A 9591-nucleotide genomic window follows, 5' to 3' on the forward strand; every position below is an offset into this window, starting at 1 on the left:
ACAGACAAATATTGAAAAAAAAAATGTTATTTTGGTATATGTACCGTGTATACATACATATGTATGCATTTATTAAAAACGGTTATTTTAATATTACAAACAGACAATCCAATTTTATTGCGTGGATAGAAGATAAAAATACAAGATATACTTTTTTTTACAATTACACTTTTACATTGCTTCTGAACGGCTAATAAGTTATTATTAAGTTCTTATATTACATAAAATTATAAATTTATATGTAATAAGTAGGTTTGGAAAGTGGCCGGCAACGCACCTGTAAGCCCCCCGGTGTTGCAGATGTCCATGGGCGGTGGTAATCACTTTCCATCAGGTGAGCCTCCTGCTCGTTTGCCTACTTTAACATAAAAAAAAAGATTGGTTGGCTACGAAGTTAATGCTATTAATTTAAAAAAAAACACGCCTACTACGACTCTGCAAACATATGTATGAAGAATCAATCACTTGTCTTGAAGTTACGTAAAGGGTTACACGTTACACGCACGTTCATTGTCAATGTTACTCGGCAACAAGTGCCAGTATATTTGAGAAAGATATTACTATCTGATTTGTGTTAAAAGTTGAAAAATACATTACGTGGCATAGCGTTTTCAAATCTTAAAAAACTTATAAAGGAGTTTATACGTTAAACAGTTTAAAAGTCTCACATTTTATGAAATATGGAAGATATAGTCGAAGCTGTTACCAGTTTGTATAAGCAGGGTGACTGGAAAACAATCGTTGCCAACTACAGGAGTCATCCACAAAGGAATAAAGTGCTATGGGTCTTTCCAACAGAAGAAAATTTCGAATTTATCGCGAATTGTATGGTACAATTGAATTGCGAAACGATCCTCAGTATTGGATGCGGTAGTGGCCTTCTTGAATGGATGATCACAGAAGCTACAGGTATGTTTCAATTCACTGTTATGAATTTGAGTATATGTAGTGATTTTTGATAGTTAGTATAATATTTAAGACTATAGCACAAATATAAACGATCTGTAATGATTGAAAACGAGTCGGTCTAGTGGTGCCATTTACAATTGTGTTAGAGTTTTGTGATGTTTCACCCTTCTTTAAGGAAGCACGTGAAGCCATCGGAGCTTAAACGATGTTCGGTCGTATTGAGTTGTAAGAGTGGGAAATGAAGAGTGCACTTCTCGTGGCCAAAATTCAGTTAGGCCAACTAGTACAGTGTGATGATCTACTAACTGGCTATAGCTGTCAAGTGTTTATCTTCACGAAAACGCATTTATAGACTTACTCGTTTTCGCCCGCATGTTAGGGGATGGTCGTGGGTGTAAGGTATAAAAAACTAGCCTATGTTCAATTTTGATTCATAGCAAATTTCAGCAAATTCAGTTCAGTGTCTTAGCCATGAAAGCGTAACAGACAGACCGATGTATATATTTTCAATTCTTTATATTTTTCTAGGTTACCATGTGTCCGGGATAGAAGTTGATGGCGCTTGGTGGCGGTGTAAATATGCACCTCCCACTTTTATACCTATCATTTTTACGGCACAAAAATTAGATGAAGCTATAATTACTTTATTGGGAAGTAGTAGTCAAATTGCTCTACTCTTTTGTTATTTTAATAACGGACCAGCGTTTAAAGAATATTTAGATAAATTTGTTGGGAAAGTACTTATCATAATCGGACCCGCGGACGGTAAAGGTGTTCACACGGATCCTAGGCCGTTCGGAGATGTCTCCGAGGAATGGATCCTACATGATTCGCAAGAAGTCGAAACCAGTAAAGATTACATTGCAGTATATTATAGAAAGTGACATTAAAGAAGTTGTGCTCTCAATCTTCTTATTTCGTATGTGGCCGTGAAGGCTTTCACGTTATGGAATAGCGAATAACCTCAGCTTTGCAGAATTCACGGTTAAAAAATCACAATTTTAACCGTAGAGAATGCTAGGGTTATTTGATGATATTTGTGGGGTATACCATCTGTATACTTAAATGTTGCTTCTCAATTTAAACATATTATAATATAAGTTAAAACATTTTTGTAAGTAAGTCGTATCATAAAACATTTCTTGAATGTCCTTATTATAAAATTCAAGAAAGTTGTTAAACATTTTTTATGTCCCAAAAAATATTATTAAAGTAGCGACTTATCATGGCATCTTGATTTTGGAAATTATATAATATTATATTGATTGTAAATAACAATTGTTGAAAAAAATATAATCTAGACGAGTTTCTTTGGAGAAGATAGAGTATTTCTTACTGAACCTATGATTGATTTTGACAATTTGACGATTATTAAGCAAGTGTAACCTGAATTAAAGTTTTTCATTTTCATTCGTTTTTTTTTTTTACCTTTAGATAATATTTTGCTGTAAGCTAGCTTCTCTTCTCTTACTTACTCTTCATAATATGGAGTCAATGATAGCAACAGCGAATAAACTGTTGTCAATTCCAAAATTTTATTGTTCAACAAAAATTGGCGACCAATTTTGTCATTCATGGACAAGTTTTCAACAACTTGTTGTGTGTATTCCTACAAAAACTTAAACAAACTCACACATAAAGAGAACTTATATGGGATTGTCGAAGTTTGTTATTTAACAAACTTCGACAAACCCATATAATCTTATATGAGTTAGATGCTAACTAAGTATACTACTTTCTAGTAGTATATTTAGTAAATACTAATTGGGTAATTAGGAGCAATATTAAAATATTGCTTACTTCTTGAATTATAACATTAAATATTACATTAACAGCCTGTACATTTTTCCACTGCTGGGCTAAGGCCTCCTCTTCCTTTGGGGAGAAGGTTTGGAGCATATTCCACCACGCTACTCCAATGCGGGTTGGTGGAATACACATGTGGCCCAATTGAAATTAGACACATGCAGGTTTTCTCGCGATGTTTTCCTTCACCGCCGAGCAGGAGATGAATTATAAACACAAATTAAGCACATGAAAATTCAGTGTTGCTTGCCTAGGTTTGAACCCAAAAAGGTTCTAGGTTACGATGCACGCGTTCTAACCACTGGGCTATCTCGGCTCTTGAATTATAAACTAGTCCTAAAATATCGTATCTGGGATTGATATGAATAAGACAAATATATTGTAACGAATAATAAACAGTCTTTTATATGAATTATTAGAGTATACTTATAAATAAATAACAAATTCAATTTTTCATAAGTTCAATATTTTTAACGTTTATTTTATTAGTCGACGGTCGGACAGAGGTGTTCATCATGGGGTCCTTTTTCCCTTGAATGTAACTTTGAGCATCATTCTCAATTTCTACAGACACAACATCTAAGTTATCTTTCGCATTGGCTAGGGGCGTCTCTGCGACCATCCTGTTTATTTCATTAACAGCTACATCAGAAGGCATATTATTTGTGGGAACTTCATTTTCGAAGTGGAAATCATTATGCATTAAATAGAGAGACTCCAGGGAGAAGTTCATATCGAATCTAGGTAATAGTTTATTATCGTCAGAATTGTCATCTATTTCTATCACATCGTTCTGCTGGTCAGATACTTCTGGTAAAACGACCGTTGATAGGTCTAAATGAGCTGGATATTGCTCTGGAATTATATTGTCTATCATATACTGATCGATGATTGGTGGATTTGAAGCAGTGCTGTTAAGGCTCAAGTTGTAAAAAGCATCAGATTTAACTTCGTTTTTAATTTCATTCATATTTTTGTGAATATCTTCCAAAGGAGGTGAGGCTTTGTATTCTCGGCTAATACCTTGGTTGTTTAGGAGATTTGCGTTGCACATTCTTTCTAAACTAGGCGATTGGGTGTTTTGTTTTATAGTCGCTTCTAGTTTTATGTAACTCGGGTCATTCGTTTGAATCTTTTGCGCCGGGGGGAGCATTGTCATAGAGTTTACATTCATTTGTGGATTGAATGAAAATATCTGTGGGTTATCGTTCATTTCATTATCAACGGGCGTAGTTGCGGCGTTTCCCATCATGTTGTTTTGAGGATACGTCATTATATTGTTCGGAGATTCGCTCAGTGCTGGTTCCGGTTGCAGTTGCATGAAATTAGTCGTTATTAAATTGTTAAAAGTTACTGAACCTCCGAGTCCGTACCTCTCGTTATCTTCTAAACGTTTAAATGCCATTTTTTGTTGCGAATGAAACATGTTTACTTGATCTGGTCCTTTTAGTATTAAATTGCTTTTTACTGATATTTTAGGCTTCTTCCTTGGCGCTCCGTCAAGTTCAGTAGATATGTTGATTGGCGAATGGCTCGACGAGGGAATAGGAAGAATATGCATCTGATTAATAATTGGTCCGGACACTTTGGTTATAGGTATTGAAATTTTATCGACTGGTTTTAAAGTGATATTATTACGGACAGATATAGGTACTGGTGGCAATCTTATGGGGAAATTACTCATGATATTGCCCCCTAAGCTATTGCTTATAGGTGAATGATTGGATGTTAGAGAACTCACACTACTGTTCTGTAATAAGTTTTGATCGATCGAAACAGTTGAATTTAAGAAATGCAAATTAGGCTGTGACGAATCATAGGGCATTTGTAGAGCATGTTGGGAGCTGTACTGATGTCTCTCCTGTATATTAAAGCTTTCAGAAATAAGGCAATCGGAATTATTATCGTCCTTACTCAAGTCTCTTAAATCCTCTGCACTAAATGTGGTTTGTTCAACGTCATTCGACGTCGTCGTGCAGTAATTCTTCGGATACTCTTGAAGCATGGTTTCAGGCAGGCTGTCACAATCGTATACTTCGATAGGAATTGTATTGACAGTTTTCATGCTTGCATCTTTAGATTGCTCATTGGATACAGTCTGTATCTCATTAGGTTTATTTGAATGATCACTTGGAATAGTCCAACTTGGCTTGTTGGTTTTGACACCTTTAGTCATTTCGACTAGTAATTTTATCTCTTCCTTTTCTCTATGCGTCGTTAAATGAACGAGATATTTGTCTTTGTTGACAGATTTAAATGGACAATAGGGACAGCAGTGAACATCATCCGAGTTTACATTCGGATGCTTCGAAATCATATGAGAAGCGAACATTGTGGATTGTATGGCGGTGTAGGGACAGTATTTGCATTTGTAAGTACTCTCTTTCGAGTGTTGCTTTTTGTGACGACGCAATGCGTTATGGTCACCTGTGCAATAACTACATTGATCGCAAGCATATGGTTTATCACCTGAAAGTAACAAAATAAGTATAGAATAATCCAGCTAACTTGGTGTAGGATACATGCTTATTATCTAATTGTTAATTTGTTTTTCGACAATTGCGAAACCACTATCGAAATCATCGTCTGCGGTTAAGATTTGATAATTTTCGACTTGATATTTTTTATATTTTATGAATAGTATATAAATACTCAATATATATACGTCATTTGAACGTGTCATAGATTGATACCCACCAGTATGCGACCGTAAGTGTAATTTTAATTCTTCTTTTCGAGCCGCTGTATAATCACAGTTACAGCATTTAAAGGGTTTTAGTCTTTCATGAACAGCGGCCACGTGATTTCGGAGTTGTCGTTCATTCGAGAACTCACGTTGACAAATATGGCATTGAGCCCGGGTCTCATCCCGTTTGTGAGTCATGCGGTGTTTCGATAGCTGGTTTGAATTCTTAAACTTTTTAGTACATATTAAACCTGTAGAAGAAAATGTATTAAACAGACATAATATGGAGATTATATTAATACGATAATAGAATATAACTAGCCCATATTAATGGTTTTAGCCATATGCAGGGTTGCCAGTTGTCTGGAAAAAGCTAAACATAGTTAGGCTTTTGGGTGCAGGTCAGGGTAAAATAACTGTCCAGGAAGTCCTGGTTTTTGTTGGGTTTTCTTACATTTGACTTTGATTTTTTTAATCTCAATATCAAAATTCTAGTTATAAATAAAAAGTTTACATATTTAAATGACAAAAAAAAATCTTAATAAATAGGGGTATCTGCCTTTATATCCAAATTTCTAGCTTAGCTTATTGGTCTGTCTGGCTTAATAAATGATAAAATAATAAGTGATTGTGTAGAGCATGCCTTTGTGAGTAAAAAGTGTAAATAGAAATTAGTGGCTTTGGCTCTGAAGAAAAAAAAAAAAAAAAAATATATATATATATATCCCGCTGAGTTTCTTTCACCGGTTCTTCTCAGGTCCGAGGTGCTAAATTCCGAACCGGTGGTAGATTTTTGACAATCAATAAGCAAGTGTAAACACTTCTATATTGAATAAAGATTTTTGACTTTGACTTTGACTTACATGTATATTCCTTAAATTTGTCATGACATCTCATATGTATGTTTACTAGCCTGTATCTCTTGTATGTTTTATAACCACATATATTGCAAGTAGGCAGCTCCAGGTCTACAGTGTGTATCTTCCACAGATGTGTATGAAGTTGTTGGACAGTAAGAAACAGTTTTGAGCACTCAGGGCACTGTAATTGATTATTTTGATGGCATTTTCTATGATATGACAGATTGCTAGCATCTTTAAGACGAACATGGCAGTTTGAGACTGAACATCGAGTGCCATTCTTTTCAGAGTCTACTTCTAATGTTTTTGACTTTTTATATGAGTGTGGGTAAGAAATTAAGCCTCTTCCGTTCTCTTGTTGCTGTGTTGATGAGTCGCTCTGTGTCTGTGGTGACAATAAATTCTTTTCTATAGAGGGAATCCTCGGCTGTATTGAAGATATAAGATCCGGAGTAACACTGGACATTTGTATTAAATTGCGTGTATTATCTGGTGGCCCAGTATTTGTCACATTTACATATTGTGTCGATACATCATTTGTATACACAATGTTGATGCTAGCTTCCTGTATTACTTCTTTAGGGTCTACCTTCTCAAAGTTGGGTGTGCTCATCTTATTTAACTCGTCTACAGATATAAATGCAACCCCTTTTGGTAATTGTTCATTGTTAGCATTTACTATGTCTGGCACTATTTCTATAACTTGAGGTATTTTTACTTCAGCTATTTCCGGTTGTGGTTGGTTAGTTGTTTCATTTTTGTTAATTTCTTTCTTTAGTTTAGCATTTTTAAGAGCTATTTGAACCAGACTTTTAACCATCTTTTTAACGTCTTTAATTCCCATTTTATGGTGATTACGTAAATGGTTTCGGAGAGTTTCTTCTGCGTCAAATACACTAGTACAGCCTGGACAATGTATTTGAATATTGTCTGCGAGCCCATTTCGTTTAGCCAAGTCTGGGTGAACAGTAAATAAATGAAACTTTATATCGTCCTCAGCGAGAGCCATATATGGACAAGCTTCGCATTTAAAAAAAGCTGTTGACCCAACTGATTTCTCCTCATAAGACATTACCTTTTCTTTTGATAAAGATGGTTTTATTTCATCGTTTCCTGATACATTTTGGGTCATTATCCTGTTTACGTTCATTATGTAACATTGGGAAGACATGGCTTTGATTGCAATGGATAATTTTATTATCTCTACATGATTTCTTTTATAAAAAATAAACAACTGTACATGCATCAACAATTTAACTATGCATTTGACATTGAGTGCTATTAACTATTAACTTGTCAAAATGTTGTTTATTGTTTATATTGTTCATGGTTCGCAGCATTTTACAATACAATTGAAAAAATAAAACAAAAATTGGTCTAATTTTTATTAAATGAGATATTTATATAAACTTCTTATAAATATGGCTTGTTTTGGAGCATAAACTATACGTATCTTATTAAAAAACACATGGGCTAAGCATCGACCAATTGACAAGTGACATATCTGTTGTGACGTTTACCAAATTTTTACTTGGTTATTGGCCGGTGTACCTAATATTCCTTTTGTGATAATTCTTAATTTAATTGTTATAAAATGAGTGTAAGTGTATATAAGTTGTTTTTAAAATGTTCTTAAACAATTTAATAACCAATTTTGTCATTATATTTTAATTTTTTAGTTGGAAATTGAATCAATGGTGCGATACGCCTCGCCTATCAATCCGGCGGTGTTCCCACATCTAACTATGCTACTTCTTGGTATCGGAATATTCTTTACGGCGTGGTTCTTTGTCTACGAAGTCACAAGCACGAAGTCGTCAAGAGACTTGTTCAAGGAACTCCTGTTGTCATTAGTAGCCGCCTTGTTCTCAGGCTTTGGTATTCTCTTTTTATTGTTATGGGTAGGCATATACGTGTGACAAAGTAATTAAGTATTTAATGTACCATTCCTTTTAATTAATGATAAACAAATTTTGTATGCTATAAGAATAATAAATGAAATTATAAAAAAAAATGTACCATTTTAATTCGTAAAACTATTATTTAGTTTATTTTAATAGGGTTAGAGTTTAAGGACTTTTGTTTTATTAAAATAATTTAAAAATTTAATATCTGTTAATAATGATTTACACAAAAAATATATAATGTTTCTAAGTTTGTTAAATTGTCAATCGGTATCACAAATTTGAATTGTGTATTCAACTAAGACGAAAGGGCATGAAACGTTTTTTTTCTTAAATTGAACTTTATGTAGAAAATTATATAACACTATGTAACATTTAAACAAATCACATCAATGTGACCATGTGGCCGGATAGCCGGGTATATGGCCGCTGGATATCCGGCGAAACTTAGCCGATCGCAATTGCGACTCTTATTCTTTGTGGGCAGCTAATGCCAAACAATACCCAAATTTAATAAAGATTGCCAAAATCTACCTTTCTGCACCTTGCAGCAGGATGTATAGCGAAAGACTTTTTTCTTAAGCTGGCCTTATTTATGAAGAGAAACGCTACCACCTGCTACCTCTCAATGCAGAGAAATTAGTATTAGTACTAATTCATTCATTTTCTTTGTATTACATTAATTTACTATTGTGTGATTAAAAATTAACAACTAAAACTAAGTTATATTTAAGTTTAGTAATACTAAGACTAACTAAAGAATTACTCAAAAATATGTTTCTTTTATCCAGTTTTTTTTATTCAGCCGGATAGTTACCGAATATCCGTTTCATCTCTAATCTACATATATAAAAAGTGCAAGTTAATTTAGTGGCAGTTGAAGTATATAGTTATTATTAAATGTATATACATTTAATTAAAAATGTTTCTTAAAAAAGATTATAGAACAGAAATAGGATTAGTACACTTAATACTTACTTTTTTATTAATAGTAATCTTATCCCTGCCAGCTATTTAGTCAGAACTAATTAAAATAAAACATATTTCTGAATAGCCCAGATATTTGATACTGGGCATATATTGTCTAGGACAAGGTTACAATGATGTTTAAAATAATGGTAGAAAGCACTGTGTCCACCCTATTTGATATCCTAATTTATATTGATAGAAACCATTCAGTGAGAGAGTTGTTTTATTACAATTACTATGAAAATCACTAGTATATTTTAATATCAGTCACTTTATAACTTTCCATAGATCATAAAGTTCAGAGCTGAATCTATCTGTTCAAGATTGCAAATAAGGTTTCACCAAAGCATTGAAAGTTTGGGATTCCCTGTGGCATCAGGTGCAGGCTCGTCAGAGTAGAGATGTCACCCTGATATAATTACTGACTAAACAAAGTATTTGCATCAACTCTTTTGAT

At 33.8% G+C, this 9591-nt stretch overlaps 3 protein-coding genes across 3 annotated transcripts; 2 read left to right on the forward strand and 1 right to left on the reverse strand.

Moving 5' to 3' along the window:
- The first annotated feature begins 643 nt into the window (after nt 1–643).
- On the forward strand, nt 644–1816 carry LOC113402398 (uncharacterized protein). The gene is made up of 2 exons (XM_026642636.2): nt 644–909; nt 1438–1816. The coding sequence occupies exons 1-2, from the start codon at nt 681–683 to the stop codon at nt 1791–1793; spliced, it is 585 nt and encodes a 194-aa protein (XP_026498421.1). The 5' UTR covers nt 644–680; the 3' UTR covers nt 1794–1816.
- A 1278-nt stretch (nt 1817–3094) lies between these two features.
- Nucleotides 3095–7537, reverse strand: LOC113402397 (uncharacterized). Its single transcript, XM_026642635.2, has 3 exons — nt 6265–7537; nt 5413–5652; nt 3095–5184 (listed from the first exon to the last, which is right to left on the reverse strand). The coding sequence occupies exons 1-3, from the start codon at nt 7505–7507 to the stop codon at nt 3161–3163; spliced, it is 3507 nt and encodes a 1168-aa protein (XP_026498420.2). The 5' UTR covers nt 7508–7537; the 3' UTR covers nt 3095–3160.
- Nucleotides 7538–7855: 318 nt separating this feature from the next.
- On the forward strand, nt 7856–8275 carry LOC113402399 (transmembrane protein 258). The gene is made up of 2 exons (XM_026642638.2): nt 7856–7861; nt 7941–8275. Exons 1-2 carry the CDS (start codon nt 7856–7858, stop codon nt 8178–8180), a joined length of 246 nt encoding a protein of 81 aa, XP_026498423.2. The 3' UTR covers nt 8181–8275.
- The last annotated feature ends 1316 nt before the right edge of the window (nt 8276–9591 follow it).

The sequence above is a fragment of the Vanessa tameamea genome, chromosome 12 (assembly GCF_037043105.1).
Source record: "Vanessa tameamea isolate UH-Manoa-2023 chromosome 12, ilVanTame1 primary haplotype, whole genome shotgun sequence".
NCBI classification, from domain to species: Eukaryota; Metazoa; Arthropoda; class Insecta; order Lepidoptera; family Nymphalidae; genus Vanessa; species Vanessa tameamea.

Coding starts and splice junctions, on each gene's coding strand:
- LOC113402397 (XM_026642635.2), bottom strand. CDS start 7,507: ATGCATGTACAGTTGTTTATTTTTTATAAAAGAAATCATGTAGAGATA. Junction 5,653..6,264: donor CAAATTTAAGGAATATACAT/GTAAGTCAAAGT, acceptor TTTCTTCTACAG/GTTTAATATGTACTAAAAAG. Junction 5,185..5,412: donor ACACTTACGGTCGCATACTG/GTGGGTATCAAT, acceptor TGTTACTTTCAG/GTGATAAACCATATGCTTGC.
- LOC113402398 (XM_026642636.2), top strand. CDS start 681: ATGGAAGATATAGTCGAAGCTGTTACCAGTTTGTATAAGCAGGGTGAC. Junction 910..1,437: donor GATGATCACAGAAGCTACAG/GTATGTTTCAAT, acceptor ATATTTTTCTAG/GTTACCATGTGTCCGGGATA.